At 42.1% G+C, this 19,743-nt stretch overlaps 1 protein-coding gene and 2 long non-coding RNA genes across 5 annotated transcripts in view; 1 reads left to right on the forward strand and 2 right to left on the reverse strand.

The window, feature by feature from the left end:
- Window positions 1-19,743, forward strand: part of LOC146175611 (uncharacterized) — a 143,021-nt gene that overhangs the window by 17,049 nt on the left and 106,229 nt on the right. For 2 of the 3 annotated variants that reach the window (XM_084582005.1, XM_084582006.1), the window contains exon 2: window positions 93-324. In XM_084582005.1, coding sequence (XP_084438131.1) covers window positions 184-324 — 141 coding nt within the window. In that variant the 5' untranslated portion in view covers window positions 93-183. Of the gene's footprint in view, window positions 1-92; window positions 325-13,558; window positions 13,647-19,743 lie in introns of all 3 variants that reach the window. The other variant, XM_084582007.1, reaches the window with a different exon arrangement.
- Window positions 1,239-9,844, reverse strand: LOC146175614 (uncharacterized). The gene is made up of 3 exons (XR_014701440.1): window positions 9,784-9,844; window positions 5,512-5,604; window positions 1,239-1,559 (listed from the first exon to the last, which is right to left on the reverse strand). It is a non-coding gene; the product is annotated as an uncharacterized LOC146175614 (long non-coding RNA).
- LOC146175615 (uncharacterized) lies at window positions 12,726-15,629 on the reverse strand. Its single transcript, XR_014701439.1, has 3 exons — window positions 15,553-15,629; window positions 15,067-15,236; window positions 12,726-12,969 (listed from the first exon to the last, which is right to left on the reverse strand). It is a non-coding gene; the product is annotated as an uncharacterized LOC146175615 (long non-coding RNA).

Consider the following 19,743-nt stretch of genomic DNA (forward strand, 5'->3'; position numbering starts at 1 on the left):
CTGCGCACCGCGAGCGCACGGCACGAGATCGTGTTGTAGAAGAAGAAGCCTGGGACTGAAGCTTCAGCGAGATATTTCTCTCTGATCCCCAGGCTAAAAAACGTTGTTACAACTTGATGGAGGTGCTGATTTGGCCCGTCATCTGGCATCCTGGAGCTACGCAGCCGCACCATTGCACCAACAATGACAACCGATGGGAGCCAGCCCTCTGCTTCTTCGTCAACCCCCGTCGTGTGCCCAGGAGCGCTCCGACAGTGGGACCCGGCCATATTCAGCGGGACTGATGATCACGATGTGGAGGACTGGCTTACCTCTTACGAGCAGGTAAGCGGCCACAACCGTTGGGACGAAGCCCTGAAGCTCGACAACGTCGTATTCTACCTGACGGACGTTGCCAGTGTCTGGTACCACGACCACGAAGCAGAGTTCACCACCTGGTCAGCTTTTAAGCGGGCCTTGTCCGATATCTTCGGCCGCTCTGCTGTTTTGGGAACTTTTAGGAAATTCAGTTTTGGGAAATTCATGTTTACAAGAACGGTTGTTCACAAATACGTTCACAAATACTTCATCATCGCACGTGTGTTCATTCATTCCTTGAAAAGGAATGCGGTACATGTTCCGTCGGTACTTCAAAGTTTGTCACCATAAATTCATCTGTAGCATTAGCTTGCAATTAGCACTTACCACTTGCATGGCTTCATTTATAAGCCATCATGCGCATAATATCCGTCGCTCAGCCTGTGCTGACACATACAGTCAAAGTCTCTATTTTATTTCACATAAGCGGGATGTATAATTCTGAAACCTTATTAGGTACAAACGAAATAATTTTTGTTTTACTATATGGCCCCCGTGAGGTCCTGAAACTTTCGCCATGATCGCCTCTAACTTTGTAAATCGAAACTGTCTTCAACATAGGACCATACTCAGGAACAGATGGGAGTCAAAATAATGTAGTACAAATAGCAGCCGTTTATTAAATCTGCAGGCGGATGGAGATAATTGACTGGAGCTCAGGTGGTCTTATTGGCTCTCATAGCCTGAGTCGCTCTGGGACATTAAACCCCCTAAAGCAAGCAAGCAAGCTTTTATTTTATGTTGAATTAGGCGTTCACGGCTGCTTACGAAAATAGGTTAAAAGTTTTTTCACTTCCAAGAACAATTGCATGAAGTCATTAACAATCAGAAGTCTAGAACTGGTGTAACATGTTTCAGTTGTGACCACACTGAGGCCAAGGTGAAAATGAAATACAGAAAATTTTATTCGTGCAAACACTAAAATACCATGCACAGTCATAGTGAAAACAACAGGTAAAATCGAAGTAATGGTTTTTTACCAGCTCTAATAACAAAGCATTGCGATACATCAAGAAAAAAAAAAGTAGCTTTTCAGGAGATCATCCTCTCAATTTGTCATTATGGCTTTCTAGGAACAGATTTGCATTTTTCTTCGTCATAAATGGAATATACGTTGCCGCTAGAGTGGCCGTTTAACCAAGAAAAGCAAGGTTCGTAATTTTCGTCATCCGAGTAAGGATTGATGAACAAGTAGAAGTATTCTGAAAAAGAAGAAACATACAACGTGATCGAACCCATATTTATATTATACTAATATTCTTTTGAACTGTCATTTCGGATGAAGTTTCTTTAGATTTCTTGGTTCCATTTCACAAGCCCATTGCTTTTAATTTGATCACCGGCGGTGAAGGAACGAAATCTTTGAACCCATGGATAACGTTGATCCGTATGCGCTGTAAAGTTTCGTCTACAGTCAAACGATTCCCTTTCTGGATAATTATTCGCACAACGGCTTAAAATTTAGGACCATTGCAGGGTTTTTGGCACAAAATCTACTTGCCTTCTCCTGGGAGCACCCCAAAGTCTATTGAACGCTCCTTGTTCCTCTCAAAACAGAAGAGACTACATGAGCTTACAACCGCGGTAGGACGAATCATTAGCGCTAACGAGTTGTGTTAACTGCATTCAGGCAGTTAGGCGAATAATCAATGACATATCGACTAGACAGGTGCTGAACTTGCATTCAGCGCAGAAAAATTTTCGCATAAAATTTTATTTTCCGCCAGCCTAGGAGTAAGACGCGCATCGAATAGGATGTGTGCAGTATATCACTGTCTTGACTGTCATATCCTAGTCGAAAATTGGGGGTCTCCAGAAGGCAGAGAGAAAGAAACTAGATTGAAGTTTGTGTTCCTTAAGCTCTTTGAGTGTAAGCAGAATCGTACAGCGTGCACTTGACGACAGTGAAGGCTAAGCCGCCGAACGTAACACAAAAATCTGCCGCCGTAAAGCACAACTCTTGAATATTGAGTGTGGCATCAAAGTCTGGTCACGGTCAAGCAGCGTTTCCGGGTGCGCATAGTACACAACAGATAGGACGGTACCAGCAACAAACTTCTTGTTGCTAGACGATACAATATGACGCTATCGAGAGTTCGCTGTTTTTAATAAACTTGTCATATAGGAGATGAAGAAAGGGGAGAGGAGGGGCACCATCTTTCATTTGTTATCGCAGTTAACTACCCCTATTAGACAGGTTTAGCCTACAGATAATGCAAATACGCTACGCTCCGGAGCCTTGGCACGACTGGGAATAGATGAACGCGTTTAACAATAACGTTTTATTCATGGTGACATTCAAAACAGTTCGGATAGTGGGCACTGAGAGGGTACAGAAATTTTGAAACGAGGAGTATTTGAGAAGCCGCTGGCCGCCTTTATCGATTGGGGCATAATAAGGCGAAGTTTTGTTTTGGCATAATACACTGCAAAAAGGAAGTGATGAGACCCACTTAAACTAGAGATCACGTAGCGCGAAAGATGCTAACGATGCATAACCCTGGCATCATCATAGTCCAGTAAGAAACGTCGCTATGAACTGCATCAGGCTTTTAAATAAAAATTACATTCGAACCAAACACACATATTAGGTTGTAGACATTCCTTTCGGGCGTGCTGTTTCATCCATGTCGACGACTCTTATGTCTGCGAGACAACGAAGAGGAGAAGAGACACAGAAACACAAGCAAGAAAAGCAAGAAAAGCCGGGCGCGGGCTTCCAACCGTTTGTTTCCTAGTGAAAGCCCATGCTATAAGCGACGAACCCAACTTGGCAGTCATCCTTCTATAAAAAGAACCGACAAGAACTTAGAACAGAGGGAACGAACTCATTTCACGCGTGTCCTAAAATAGAACAAGATGAGGTCAGATGATTATAATGCGCAAAATTAATGAAAGCCTTCAACCAACATTTCGGGGGAATCTAGCTCGAGACACAAAATATTAAGTCGAAAACGAACAATAAGAGTAGAAAATGCGCCGAAAAACAAGAGGTCAAGGGTAAAGAAAAAGAAGAATGTTTTCATCGCGTTATTTTTTATAGTCCCTTCTACACAGTCAACCTAATTATTTTACCCCTTGCCTCTACAGAGGTTTTCGGCTAATCTTTTATTCCTGTTTTTCTTTTTTTGCTTTTTATTCGTCTTCAATTTTTGTGTCTGAGGGCTTCCAGCAGAAAGCTGGTCGAATGCTATGTTGTTTAATTTGGTGTACATCCTATAATAATCTGGCCTTATCTTTTTGTCTATTATTTTTGAACGCCCATGAAATGAGTTCGAGCCCTCTGCGCCACTTCTATATAAGTTCTTACGCCAAGGACTGCGGTTGTTGCATGCTTTGGTTAATCTCTCATATCTAGCATGTCATATCTCTCAGGAATAAGCAGATCAAAGTTTGCGCCCGTGATATCGTGTTTCTGTTTCTGTCTCCTGTCCTCATCCCCGTCGGGCAGCTAGAAGTTATAAAGCCTCTAACAGCCCGACAACAGCCTCTCCTTCAGAAGACACCAATCATAGCGCGATGTCCTAATCTTATTAGCGTTACCACTGACCCTTGTTGAAGTTCCCCTTATACGTCAGGTAATTTTCGAATATCATTCGGCCAGTTTGCTGCCCTTGCAGCCTAGTTTCTTAAGTTCTTTGTTGTCAAAGTTACCGTCTGCTATCTCCGCTTAGTGCAGGCATGACCATTTTATCTAGACTTTAGTTCGGAAACCGACTAGGGAGTGTTTTGCCTAATATATCTTGCTGCTTTGTTAGCGCTTCTTGTTTCCTTGCCAACTTCTTTGTGACTGCGCGCTAGAATATTCTGTGTTTATTTCATTTCGGGGGCCTGCAAGTTTATTCGACACAAAGAGGAAAATATTATTTTCACAGGCACAAACCACCTCCAATATATGAAGGCATATACTTGGTGACCTTTTCCCTAGAGCGTCGCGTTCGGGAAGTGCTGGGTTCCATCACCAAGCGCTGCCGAGTGTGCCGACCAGCTGTCGAATGGGTACAAGATTTCTTCAGAATTAGTACTCGGTTCATCTGAGGTGGACTTTTCGAGGAAAAGGTCTTGAACCAAGGATACCGGGTGATGTTTTTCAAGTGCGTAAAATCTTCATTCTATAACTATGCGATATACATCATCGCGGTTTTCGTAACATTGCACAGCCAAGCGGACATTATAAATATCTTTAAAAATATATTTCTAGCTTGAATGCCATCATTATCAAATGGGGGCCCCATTTTCAAATTTTTTCATTGGCCAATGGAGCACGAAATATGACATGTCAAAAATACCCATCTCGCAGCTTTTTCTGAATTGGCTTTCACGTATTCCGTATCTCTAAAATGGAGTCTCTTGCATATTTGATGCCTCAATTACAGGCGCCTTTTATGTATTTCTAGATTTGGAGTAATTTACCATGCTACCATGATTCTGGCGAAAGTGCCACGCTAAACGCCCCAATTTTATAACGTGGAATGTGCGAAAGCCAACTTTCAGATTGTCTCCCCGTGGTGGTGCAGTGGTTAGGGCAGTCGACTAATGTGCCCAAGGACGCGGAATCGTATCCCGGCTACGATAGTGCATGTTGCAGAAGCCGAGGTGGTCGAAATTTACGGGGCCCTACACTACGGCGTCTCTCATAACCCGAGTCGCTTTGGGACGTTAAACTCCATACACCAAACCAAACCAACCTACAGATTCGTATTTTGGACCTTTGATAAGTTGTCAGCCGTATTGTCTGTTAAAAAAAAATCAAAAATTGGACTCACTTAGAATGTTGATGACCTCAACTTTTTGCAATATGTTAGGTTCTCTAAAATCAAAAACAAATCCTCTATTGCCAACTTTTACCCAATTCATCGGCTAATCAATATGCTCTATCAAGTGCATATTGTGTGCCTTGCTGTAAAATACACTTGCACAGATTACATTGGTATTTTATGATTCTGTGACTCATGAAGTTTCATGTTGTTGTTGTTTTGCATTGCATGCGCACACATATAGTTAGCAGCGCCGCTCATACTGTCGGTTGGCGAAAACAAATCGAATTCCTTTCAACTTGAAATCAAAATGACGAATAAATTTCTATTTTGCGTCGAAATATTCACGACGCCATGGGAATTCAGGTTTAACCGCATAGACAGCCTGTCTACTTACGGATCTTTGTTTTTTCGTCGAGATATGTGTGGCCCACAACACAATCGTTCTCGCTGACGAAGTCCAAGGTATAGGGGTAAACAATGTCGGAAACTAACAGAAAGAGAAGAAAAAACTGTTTAGAGGCTTTTCATCACCATCATCATCAGGTTGACAATACCCACTGCAGAGCGAAGGCCTCTCCCATATTTCTCCAATTAACCCAGTTCTGTGCTAGCTACCTCCACTTGACCCTTGCGAACTTCTTAATCTCATCCGCCCACCTAACTTTCTGCCGCCCCCTGCTACGCTTTCCTTGCCTTGGAATCCAGTTTGTTACCCTAAGCGTCCATCGGTTATCCTCTCTTCGCACAACATGTCCTGCCCATGCCCATTTCTTCTTCTTAATTTCTACTAGAATGTCAGTAAGTTGAGTTATTTCTCTGACCCACTCTGCACGCTTCCTATCTCTTAATTTTACCCCTACCATTTTTCGTTCCATAGCCCTCTGGGTTGTCCTCAACTTACGTAGAACCCTCTTGGTTAGCCTCCACGTTTCAGCCTCATAGGTGAGTGCAGGTAAGATACAACAGTTGTATACTTTCCTCTTAAGCGATACCGGTAAGCTGCTAAACATAATCTGCGAGTGCTTGCAAAATGCGCTCCATCCCAATCTTATTCTTCTTGTTATTTCCTTTTCATGGTCCGGATCTGCGGTTACTACCTGTCCTAAGTAAACATATTCGCCTGCTACTTCCAGTACTTCGCTACCTATTTTAAACGGCTGTTTCTTCCTGAGGCTGTTGAACATTACCTTAGTCTTTTGCATATTGATTTTCAAGCCAACCTTTCTACTTTTCCTGTCTAGGTCATCAATCATTTGCAGCTCATCCCCCGAGTTGCTTAGCAAGGCAATGTCATCAGCAAATCGCAGAATACTGAGGTATTCTCCATCTACCCTTATCCCTAACTGCTTACATTCCAAGTCTCTGAATAGTTCCTCTAAACAAGCTGTGACTAGTACTGGGGAGATTGTGTCTCCTTGCCAAACACCTGTCTTTATAGGAATTTTGTTACTTTCTTTATGCAGAACTATGGTTGCTGTGCAGCCACTATATATATCTTCCAGCACTTTCACGTACGGCTCGTCTACCCACTGATTTCGCAATGCCTGCATCACCGCCGAGGTTTCAACTGAGTCAAATGCTTTTTCGCAATCAATGAATGCTATGTACAAGGGCTGGTTATATTCCGAGCATTTTTCTATCACCTGATTGATGGTATGGATATGATCGACAGTAGAGTACCGTATCAGAAAACCTGCTTGATATTTTGCTTGATTGCAGTCTAAGGTAGTCCTGATTGTATTAGCGAATACCTTAGTAAATGCTTAATACGAAATAGACAGTAAGCTGATTGGTCTATAATTTTTAAGTTCCTTAGAGTCCCCTTTCTTATGAATGAGGATAATTATTGCATTCTTCCATGGTTCCGGTATCGTCGATGACACCAGGCACTGCGTATACAGGGTGGCCAGTTTTTCTAACACGATATCCCCCCCCCCCCCCCCCCCGTCCTTCAGCAAATCTGTAGTTATCTGATCCTCTCCAGCTGATTTCCCCCTTTTCATAGTTTCTAGTGCTTTCTTTACCTCGTCCTTCGTCACTGGCGGAACGTCTGACTGTTCTTCCCTACCGCCAATCTCATTACGGTCCTGACTACTTCGGCTACTGTAGAGATCTGTATAGAACTCCTCGGCTACTTTGACTATCTTGTCCATATTAGTGATGACGCTGCCCACCTTGTCCCTTATCGCATACATCTGGTTTTTGCCTATGCCCAATTTCTTCTTTAGCGCTTTAAGGCTTCCCCCGTTCTTTACAGCATGCTCAATTTTCTCCATGTTATACTTCCTTACATCGGCCACCTTGCGCTTATTGATTAGCTTTGATATCTCGGCCAATTCGATCTGGCCTGTTGGATTGGAAGCTTTCATACTCTGGCGTTTCTTAATCAAATCTTTCGTCTCCTTAGACAGCTTACCGGTATCCTCTCTAATTACCCTACCGCCTACTTCTACCGCGCACTCAGTATTGATATCTCTGAAGTTATTGTTCCTTGCCTCTAGGGTAATGTCGCCATCCTCAGTTAGAGCTGAATACCTATTCTGTAGCGAGATCCGGAACTCTTCTGCCCTCCCCCTCACCGCTAATTCGTTGGTGGGTTTCTTTCTTACTAATCTGTTGCGTTCCTTCTTCAGATTTAGGCTAATTCGGGACCTCACCATTTTGTGGTCACTGCATCGCACTTTCCCGATTACCTCTACATCCTGCACAATGGCGGGGGTTGAACACATTATGAAGTCAATTTCATTTTTAGTCTCCCCGTTCGGACTTTTTCATGTCCATTTCCGGTTCTTCCATTTGCCGAAGAAGGCATTCATGATTCATAAGTTATTGCGCTCTGCAAACTCAACTGTGCTACCGAGTTTACTGTGTACTGTGTTATCGAGGTTTACCGGAGAGGCGAGAACTAGGAGTAGGTTCCCTTTTCAATAAGTATATAGCGGGTAATATTGATGAATTCTATAGTATTAGTGAGAGGGTGGCAGGCATCGTAATTAGGCTTAATAAGCGGTATAAACTGAACGTTGCACAAGCTTATGCACCTACATGTAGTTATGATGACCAGGCAGTTGAAAGCTTCTACGAAGGTGTAGAATCGGCAATGCGAAAAGTAAAGACGCAGTATACTGTACTAGTGGGCGACTTCAATGCCAAGGTAAGGAAAAAGCAGGCAGGAGACCAGGTAGTAGGTGACTATGGCATTGACTCTAGGATTAGCAAGGAGGAGTTACTAGTTAGGAGGCTTTTACTTTCTGATTATTGAGCTTAATATAGTAATTTTAGACACAGTTCATCTAATTAAAACTGTGAGAAATAATCAAAATTTTGAAGTCATTTTACGCTCACAACCAGCAATAAGCGCATTACCAAGGCGTGCCCTGGTTTGATACAAAGATGACTTTTCCGAATAGCGAGCTCCGAACATCCTGTAATACAGACAAGTTATCGCCAACTGAATCAAATATGTTCTGGGGCAATAACGCCAGCATGAACTGTCTGATTTTTTCCTCAGAAGGGATTGTTATCAGAATTCTTTTTTTTTTCATTCACAGCTTTAAAGTCATCAAAATTAAATCCAAACCTCCGTAATATCTTCAGCCTTCTGCCGCAAAGACATGACAGATTATACAAGGTATCCTTTTAACTGGCATCCTTTAAATAAATTATCGAAGCCTCCAAGCAATCATGTCAGACATGGCTGGAGGAACATTTTTGTATTTTTATGTGAGGCTGTGGACTAAGGCATCATAATTCGCGTGTCTCATACATCCGAGCTTTATGCAGGTTTTCAATTGAAAACGAAGATACGCCAGGAAGTGATTGATTATTTGTGACCTTTGCAGCTGAGGTCTCACTCTCCGTGCAACAACACGTCCACTGGGAGGGATTAAGTGCAAATACGTTTCTCCTTTTCTGGCGGTGCTAGTAAAATATTTTCATCATCTGGCAGGCAGTGCACACCTGTTGCTTTTCTCGGATGGCTAAAAAAATAATAAGCAGAACATACTACCTCACCCTTTGCCTGGTATAGTTTGGAGTTGGTATAGATTTACTAGCAGATTCTATAACTGGTACCGTTTGCACTAAGCAAGGCGCCCGTGTTCTGTGCGATGTCAGTGCGCGTTAAAAAACCCCAGGTGGTCGAAATTTCCGGAGTCCTCCACTACGGCGTCTCTCATAGCCTGAGTCGCTTTGGGACGTTAAACGCCATGCACAAACTAAACCAAACCAAATTTTCTTTTTTTTTTTTTACATATGGGATCTTGGTTTCCGTTTTGAAGTTGTGTGAATGCGCCGCATCTACGTCATGTTATTCTCTCTCAGGCAACTTGCTACCAAGAACTGCATAGTTAAACTATTGTGTTTTGTCTTCATATCATGCAGTGTTATTCCGCGTATTTTTGTGAGTGAGGCTAACTCTTGGGCTAGTCAATAAAGTTTGCTCATTTTGCTGAAGCGTGAAGCGCACACAAGACAGCGACCTGTGTCTCTCTCACGACCCTGCTTTTTTTTTTTTTTTTTTTTTGCGCTTCAAATTGCACCAAAATGAGTATTTGCTTTTTTGCGAATTCGTTCACTGTGTGAAACGAGAATATGTGCAGAAAGAAGTGTGAAATGACTGGAGTGACTGGTACACTCTCCAGGAAATTATTCCCCTTTTACTCACAATTCTTGCAGGTCATGTCAATGAGGGTATTGCTCACCGCCACATATGTACATTTGTCGGTAATTCTGAAATAAATAAAAAGCTTAAGCAAAGAAAACAGGAATTTTAGCGTCTAATATATTCATCAGTCTAGCGAATACTCAAGCAGTGGTTTCATTTCTTCTGCAATGTTTAAGAAGAAAGTCATGGTGTCAAAACCAAATACAAAATGCATCTGTTATGCATCTCCCCCCCCCCCCCCCCCTTTTGTTTTTGATGCAATAAAAACCCACTTCACTTCTTGTAAACATTCAATACTGAATTGTACGGTGAGTCCTAGAAAACATTTCTATGGTGTTTTGAAGAGCCCTGCTATTTTATGAAACCATCTAAAGCCTTAGTTTTCAGAAAAATTTCGCATATTCGCATATCTGTAATAGGGAATTCGTCTCTGTTCTCTACATTAGATATTCGTATATTTAGAAATGGCAATTTACCTCACCGGCTTGGCCAGCATGTCGTGACCCTGTTTGAAAATAATTGCGCTAGAAAATAATTGCGCTTTTTTTACCCTCCTGCGGTTCGTGGTTAGAGTGTAGCGACTGCGTCAGCACTGATTTCATGGCGCGTTCAGTCACTATGGCCGGTTAGTGTGGCAAGTACCGGTAGCTATCGCCGACTGCGAGACAATGATATCCTGCAATGTTTGGGACTGGCCGCGCTAGCTCATTTCATATCGTGCTGGCGTCCTGAAGTCGCATAAATAAAATAGAAGATAGAAGCTTACAGCCCCTGGCTTAACGCTTTTATTTTAATAAGATATTGTAAGGGAAATGCAGAACTGTCATTCGTGCTTCTGGCTTTCGAAGATATCGATACAGACGAATTCGAAAGCACTAAAAAAAGCAAAACCTGCCGAGGACAAGACAAAGGTGAGGGTGAGGGCAACCAAGCAGGGTGATGTTCTTTTTTTGGGAAGAGCCTACCCCTCTCCAGTAACTAGGTAACGAGCTACAATCGGCGCCACTGTACAAGCAGAGTAAAGACGAGCTCATACCAAGCACGATATTTCTGCTACAATTATCTTTTTTATATTCTCTGCTACACACATCGAATGTAATTCAGTATGTTCGTAGCCAAGGGTTTCTGTAGGCGTCAAACGTGACAGGGCAGAAATGTAGCGCACCATAGTCTCAGATGATGATTCAGTTCAGTTCAGGCGTTCAGTCGTGTCCGACTCTTCGTGACCCTATGGACCATGTCACGCCACGCTTTCCGGTCTCTCACTATCTTCTTAACATCACATAGCTTCATCTGCAATGCCTCGAGAATGCCATCTAACCATCGCGATCGCTGCCTACCCCTTCTCCGGCGACCCTCAACCTTTCCCAACATCAAATCTTTCTCCAGCGACTCCTCTCTTCTCATCAGATGACCAAAGTAGCTGAGCTTTAACTTTAGAATTTGACCCTCCAATGAGCAGTCAGGGTTTATGGTCGACAATATCGACTGGTTTGATCTTCTGGCAGTCCAAGGAACTCTTAAGAGTCTTCGCCAGCACCACAATTCAAACGCGTCAATTCTTCGGCGGTCAGCCTTTTCACAGTCCAACTCTCGCATCCATACATCACAACTGGAAAGACCATAGCACGGGTTATACGGATCTTGGTTGGCAGACTAATGTCTCTGCTCTTTGCTAGGCGCAGATGATGATATTCGCTGCCTAATTGTGATAACAGCTTTCAGTGGCTATGAAAGTGCCCCTTCTCCCCTCCCGCCCCGCTTCACCACCCTGACATCACCAGCCTGGAGGCGTGAATGATCACCCTAGCTGTTTTTCAGTCTGTAGGGACAACTGTAATAAGCTGCTTTTGTTAGCTAAACAGAGCGCTCGTTTTGCATCGCCGTTTTTCGGGCTGTGTCTTCCATGGCAAACTGCTACTTATTAGAGTGGTAGCACTTCCCGTACAAACCTGGGGAAAGCTTTGAAGCGCCAACCTGACCTTCAAGGTCCGCCAAGGTCACACTAGGTCTTACCCTGCCTATCGACAAGTATTGCTGTGACAAGTATAGTGGGCTGTGATAAATTTATGCGTGACCACATATACTAAGTGACCGATTTAATAATTAATCAACGTGATTAGCACGGTGATTTTGTATTGATACAAATTTAGATTTAAGGTAAATCATCAAGTCGTATATCCTTCGAAAGCGTTTGCCAAGTATGATTGCCCTGCACTAATTCTAGGACCTAATTAATTACCGTTAATCAGATGCTGTGAATAAATATGAACTTTAAGCTGTACACCATCATGTCATATATCGTAGAAAACGTTTCGACAACTACAATCGGAAAATATATATAATCGCATAGCTATTCCTAGACCAGGGTGTAACCAGGGTTAAAACCCTATGACTTTTTTTTTTTCTCCTGCTGCTAAGCGCCCTGGCCAACCCTTTTCAATAAAGGTTTTTTCAGTTAACGCACGATTTATAATCTTGTCAAACTTCAGTACCCTTAATAACAAACCATCGCGGCGCAGTACACACTGATGAACATCAAGGAAGACTGTGCTTTTTAATTAAAGTGGGAAGGGTCAAAAACACTTTGCGTAGTGGTTACGGCTTTGCCAGAAAGACTCACACGTCAGCAAAATAAGCCTCTGTGTTTTCTCCATTCGAGGCGTCCGTAATTGTTTTTATCGATGTTTAGTTAAGGTGAAGTGTGTTTGCTGGTGAATACCACTCCGAAAAGAACTTTCGCGGCAATTTCGAATAATTATGACTGCATTTTAAGCGTCATTTTCGCCTTCATTGAAACCTTCCCCAGAATTCCTAGAAAAGAGATCTCGCAAATGACGTCCAATGAGCATAGTGACAGTTACCAAATAAAGTCGCAACTTAGCGCCGGCTCTGTCTACACCTCATACATGTGTATCTTCTATTCCTTGTGTTTTCTAGAAACACGTTTATTTCTTCCTTTATCTTTCAACTCTTTACAATATATGTATCCTGGGATTTCTCAAACTAAAATGACATGGAGGCAACTCACAGTGTGCCATCTCCGCTGGAGTATATGTAAACAGCGTCATAATTCGCAATGGTGCCATCCTCAGATAGCGAGGTTCTCTCGTATCGCTCACAGTACGTTGGGTTGTTGGAGAAGGAAGTGGCTTGGTCGTAGAGCAAAGGAAAATCTGACAGGACCTGCAGAAATACCGGTAGAGCATTTATTTACAAGAACACCAGATAGATGTCTAATAGATTTTACAACGTTTTCTTTCATGAACTTGTAGAAACGCAGCGCAGTTTCCTGCATTTGTGTGTGTGTGCTGCGTAGCTCTCGCCAAGAAAAACTTATTCTCTAGTTTCCCTCCTAAATCGAGTATTTAGTATTGTGGCAAAAATCACGGGGCCTAGGCTGCTGCTTTTTCATAACCCAAGCACTAAGCACACCCGGCACGAAACACGCATTCTTTTCACCTCGTCCTATGAGTATAGTGGAATGACTATAAAAACTTAACTCCCTGTTTACCATATGCAATGCATTATTATTCATCAGCTTATTCGTTATTGCAGCACTTAGTACACCTAATTCAATTAGTGTTTGCAGTAAAATGTAGATTTCGTGGCTCTATGTTCGTAAACTTTTCTGCTGCTCTATGTGCATAAGCTCTTACCTGGACGCAAACACACTGTATGGTTGAGAAACCTGAAGTTAAAACATTCTGACAAGATGACTGTGGCTTCAAGTGCACAAACCATTGTTTTTTTGTTTTTTTTTACTTGACCGCAGCCCAGCATCGCTACTGGGATAAGCACTATATGTTAGTGTCGAAGGATGTACTGCATCGGCCTCATCGACCGGCGGTGGCGAAGCTGGAGTGAGTTTTGTTTTGTTTTTTTTCCTTTCTTACACTATATTCCTCCGTAACCAGCTAGCGCTGTCCCTTTCCATTTAGAATGCATTGGTTTACCCTACAAGCAACTATAGCTTATCTTAATTGTTCCTTTATAGCTTTTTCAAAGACATGTAATTTAAGTTTCTTAAGGCTCCTCCATAATTGCATCTACCCTACTATTATTTGCGTATAGCTGCTAAGAATGCGCATATATTACTAACACGATAGCAATAAAGACTTCATTCCACAAAAAACTGTGCGTCTTGGTGTTGTGAGCAAAAAATTACGGTTATGGCTGCGGCAGTTGGTACATAAGCGGGTGTTGATTGGCCGACAAGTTGAGTGATGTGACGTAACTACGTGACACAGCAGGAGCTGCCAACACGGGTTTCTTCGAGATGGGCGGGTGTCATGGGAATTGAAACGTCTGGAACATTTGAGTTGTGAGTATACGGCAGGCTACATCTAAACCGTGCAGTCGGGACAGATCGACTTTGTTAAAGCTGGGCTTTGTAGTTATCCTTGTCTGGTGATCTTTCACATAATTTGGCAGCTTACGACTCTTTGCTCACATTTCTTGGTCGAATTAACTCCCTTGGTATTTACGTCAGCCATATTGACAAGAAGCACCATGGAGTTGTCGAAAGTTGGAAGTCGCCTATACAGTAGCGTTTTCACTGCTGTTTTCAAATAAAAATATTCAACCTGAAAATTTATTGACGGACGCCTTTCTCCGGGATTACTCTTGGAAGTGCGAAAAAGTAAAATAACGTCAAGAAAATCTAAGTTATATATAAAAGATGCTTCTGTTAAGCAGAATTTTGTATCCCAACGGCCCTTTTCCTGTATAATTTTAATCCAATTAAGGCCTGTGTGCCTAAATAAAAGATACATGCTACTTGAAGACACTAGAGGTACCTATTGGCATGCAGTCACAATTTCGCAGTTAAGCTACATTCGTCTGTTACTGCTCCATATAAAGTCGTCTAACTTTTTTTGCAAGTACCTCGTTTCTTCTGTGTCGTGTTTTTTGCGCAAAAAAAAAAAAAAAAAAAAAAAACAGAATAACTTTTTTTAGAAACACGAAAAATCGTAATTCCAAAGACAGACCTTAACGTTAATGCGCTATACGCGTCGGTACTGTTAACAGCACTTCGTTGAAAGATGTAAAACACTAATGATGAAAGTTAAGAAAGAACGTAACACTCGGGACGAGATCAAGCAATCCAACAATAATGTCTATGTGCGCAACGTAAGAAAAATACGAGCTCACCACTCGCTTATAGATCCCCGAATATTCATTATGCAAATATATCCTTAAATTTTCAGTGGGTAATGTGTTGTTACAGGTTCCCGCCATCGACATTTTTTTTTAATCTCACAGCACTGAGCAACATCTTACCTTAGTCGCACTGCAGTCCTTGGGACTTTGCTGACAATCTTGGCCACGAATGCAAGGAACACTCATCATGGACGCAAGCGCCACGACAGAAATTATCAAGAGGTTGAAACGTTTCGGCGAACCCATTATAAATTACTCTATAATAAAGGACAAAAATATATGGCACCTTCCTGTGGAAAAAAGGAAAAAGATTTCTGTAACCAAAAACAATCATCAAATAAATTTTGATTAACCAGAAGGGAAGTCCGCAGATCAGAGAAACGAATAGAGTGCGAAGATTAAGGCACCCTACTAATATGAGACATTGTGGAATGAAGAAGTTCGGGAGTTTACGAAATCACTAACCCATTTTTTTTTATCATTTGCAATGCTGAAAGTTAGCAGAAAAGTAAACAAAGACGGCTGTACGTCTTAATACGAACACTATTAGCAACCATGGAGGCTCGTACTTTTTCAGAGGAACCACATAGCTGCAGTAATACGCACCTCGAGTCACTTCAGCAGCCACAGGCAGTGAGTGCAATATGCTTTGAGGGCCACACCTGTCCGCTATTTAAGGATGTAGGCGTCAGTTTATTTTTTCATCTCAACGCATTGGTCACTACAGCTGCGCTCTTTGTCATGCTTTATGGTGTTTTTCCTCTGACGGTCCATAAATAAAAAAAAAAGGAGAAAATTATACCACATGAAAAATCCTAGCTCTCAGTGTGAGATGACGCCACTATGAAATATTTTATTTCTCTGTTTCCTGCGGAGTGAGATTCATTTCTCTGTTTTGTGCACGACTACACATTCCTTATTTAGTGAGACTAACTTAGCAAAGAGACTCAAATAACCTGGCTCAATAACCTGACTCCACTGCACAAGCTGTTTGCAGCACTGCAGAATGTAAGGGCGGACTGAGAATTCAGGAAAGCTCGCAGTGCAATATTGTGTTCGACCGCACTGCAAGCGGTAGAAACGCAGCCATTTTGTATGCGCCATCCTAACTGATCCAGGTCACCTTTACCTGCTTGGGAAGCGGACGGTAGAATTTGTTGATCAGGATCATAGTACGCGGAAGGGTGAAACTACGTGCCCATCGTTCAGCTCCGTATAAACGGAGCGAAACGATGGGCACGTAGCTTGCTAAGGTCCTTTAGCGTTCCGGTGAAAGCTATAGGTAGAATACTACATGAACGAAAGTCATTTAAACGAAGCATTTAGTGGTACAAAATTTCTCATATCGCACCCTGAAGCTCCATTGAACGCCAAACAAACGACTTTCATTTCAACGAACTTCAGTTATTACTCACATCAGTTCAACAAAATTTTCCGCAGCGTAATCCTGTGTATCCTACATCATACGGAGCACTTCAATAAGCCCCTTTTGTTGGATTTTAGGTTTAATAACGGTTCATTACCACGTTACGAAAATCGGCCGTTTAGGTTTAAAATGAATGGGCTATCTAAACAAGCTCGTATCCAGTAGAATCCACGGCTTGTTTTGCACGCTTACTGGGATCCACATCCATAGCCGGAACTTCAGCCCGACTAGGCATTTTGGCTTCCAAAAAGGCGTACGTATGCATGCTAGTTAGCCATGATCTCCTGAAGCAACGATCTGGTTGGAGAAAGTGAAGGCACTTGCTGCCCAGCAGACCGTTATGCTAGACAAGGTTCACGAGGCCTTGGGCACGGCGACTGATTTCAAGACCACTGCAGTCGTAAGTTCAAAATTACTGCAAAGGTTTACTGCGTTCATCGCTTGCAAATGAGCCGAGTGACACATGAAAAGGTTGAGACTTGATTTGAACACCCATGGTTCTTGTAACTAATCGAAGAAAGCTTATACGCACTTATTTCACTTCAACGAACTTTCACTTTAACAAACTTTTTCCTAATGTTCCTTGAAATTCGTTTAAATGAAGTTTTACTGTGTAGGAACCCTGACACATAAGGCTCTAGCTGGGTATATAACGGAATTTTATAGCAACAATTATATGGTGGTTGATCAACTTGGGGTGGTTGATAGTATCGTCGATTGAACGATTAACTATTGAATAGCGATTGTGTCGATATTGTAATAAGTCCATGTAAGCTACTGCGTTATGGTCTGGAGAAGGACTACAAATAACAATGTACAAAAGCTTTCTAGGCTACAACGCAGGATTAGTATAGTCATAACATACTCGCCGTTTGATTTCGACATTGATGACGTTTTTCTAAAACTGTCATTAAAAGGAATAGAAGATATGTACAACTTTAATTTATGTGCAACATTGATAAAAGAACGCAATGTCAACAGTAATATTCTAGCGAGCTTAGCAGACCTTTCTATTAAACAAACCTCCAGTCATGACACGTGAAATCCGGAACACTGGAAGATCCATCCTTATCGCACAAATTTCGCTATGCAAACTCTACGTTATAATACCCCCCCCCCCCCCCCCCCCCAATTATTAGACGTGTACCTAAATAACAACACTGACATATTCGAGCTTAGCCTAAAATGCCTTAAAAATACCTTTGTGAACAGTACTGCATTCTAACTTAAAATGATCCTAGCGATACAAGTGACTGTTGCCAACCATTTCAATTCAAATCTAAGCATAACTGACTGCGATGTGATGACCTGTTCGTTAAGCTAAATTTATCTTATTCCCAAAAACTATAGTTCTTGCTAAATTTTCCTTTTTTATCATGTTTCTTAGAGTCATTAACTTATTTTCTGTACCATCACTTTGATAGCTGTCATGTTATGTATAGATGAGCAGAATTTTGATCCTTTGTTTCTTTTTTTCTGCCTTTTCATCGTACTCACTGCATTATTTTTGTCATCATTAGAACATTTATTTCATATGTTATGCCCACACATTTTGTGTTATTTATTAGGTTGCGGCTGGGTATTTTGTCCAGCGTGACATGCTGCTGTTTGTAGGGGATGAGGTCCAGTCAAGCTGCGAAAAGCGGCTTTTTACCTCGTCTCCACCATGTCCAATGGAAATAAATATTTATCTGTTCAGTACGAACACAGCACAGGCCTACGCCTGTAGATCCGGCAATAATGACGAAATAGTCGAAATGTGTTTTGATAACGTGTAACTGGCAGTGAGTAAAGAAAAACGTCGTACATTGTCCCCATGGACGTCCTCAGTGTCAAGAAAACATTCATCATTTCAGCACTGCCATCAAAATACATTTTTTTATTGTAACTGTATACTACAAGCCCACCCCTCATGCAATGCCCCTTAAATGGGGCATTTGAGGATTCAATACATAAATGAGTAAATAACCTAAAGACAGGTGACCAGAGTGGGGATCTGTTAGACTCAAGGCAAGGAATAATAGGCTAAGTGCAACTTGCTAAATGCTTGCTAAGCTTGCTAAATAATAGGCTAAATGCAACATTGTATATGGGAGACAACAAAACTTCATATATATGTGTGTGTGTGTGTGTGTGTGTGTGTGTGTGTGTGTGTGTGTGTGTGTGTGTGTGTGTGTGTGTGTGTGTGTGTGTGTGTGTGTGTGTGTGTGTGTGTGTGTGTGTGTGTGTGTGTGTGTGTGTGTGTGTGTGTGTGTGTGTGTGTGTGTGTGTGTGTGTGTGTGTGTGTGTGTGTGTGTGTGTGTGTGTGTGTGTGTGTGTGTGTGTGTGTGTGTGTGTGTGTGTGTGTGTGTGTGTGTGTGTGCGTGCGTGCGTGTGTGCGTGTGTGTGCGTGTGTGCGTGTGTGCGTGTGTGCGTGTGTGTGTGTGTGTGTGTGTGTGTGTGTGTGTGTGTGTGTGTGTGTGTGTGTGTGTGTGTGTGTGTGTGTGTGTGTGTGTGTGTGTGTGTGTGTGTGTGTGTGTGTGTGTGTGTGTGTGTGTGTGTGTGTGTGTGTGTGTGTGTTGTTTGTGGGGTTTAACTTCCCAAAGTGACTCAGGCTATGAGAGACGCCGTAATGGAGAACTCCGGTAATTGCGACCACCTGGGGTTCTTTAAAGTGCACTGACATCGCACAGCACACGGGCGCCTCGCGTATATGTATATATATATATATATATATATATATATATATATATATATATATATATATATATATATATATATATCTATATATATATATATATATATATATATAGTTATGACGCAGATCAGGCAAGGTACCACTGGAGAGGCCACTTTGTTCAACAGGAACGTGAAACCGATTGTTATTTTCAGTAGGTCTTCAGCTGTGGTGTTCCGGCACCGCTTAATCTAATATCCTAATATTGGGAGAGGAGATGTATTACTGGCGAGCCATCATTAGGTGTTGCGCACTCTTATAACACAGGCCAGCAACTATACAGACTGAAAGAGAGCCTTACCACCCCTATAATGGGCCTTTCTAGAGTTGCCTGCCGTTTAAGTAAACACAGATCTCGAGCCTTGAAATGACATAATGAGCAATAGATGCCACCTAAAATATCACGATGGAGTGTATATTCTGAAAACACACCTAGAGGTCGTTTTACAGGCGTATGAAGCGTTCCAAGTATACCATGCCTGAATGTCAATACGCAATGTTCGCATAGAGGAATATGACTGCTTTTTTATTTTTTTTTACGCAAAGTCAGACAGCCGGACATCCGGACTTACCCAGGACTTCAGTGATTCTCTAAGAAGTGAACTTCATCAGCGACAATGAATCTTTAGGTCTTACAGACATTCTGATTAGAGCG

This window comes from Amblyomma maculatum, chromosome 10 (genome assembly GCF_055883805.1).
Source record: "Amblyomma maculatum isolate TAMU_Amacu chromosome 10, ASM5588380v1, whole genome shotgun sequence".
Classification (NCBI taxonomy): Eukaryota; Metazoa; Arthropoda; class Arachnida; order Ixodida; family Ixodidae; genus Amblyomma; species Amblyomma maculatum.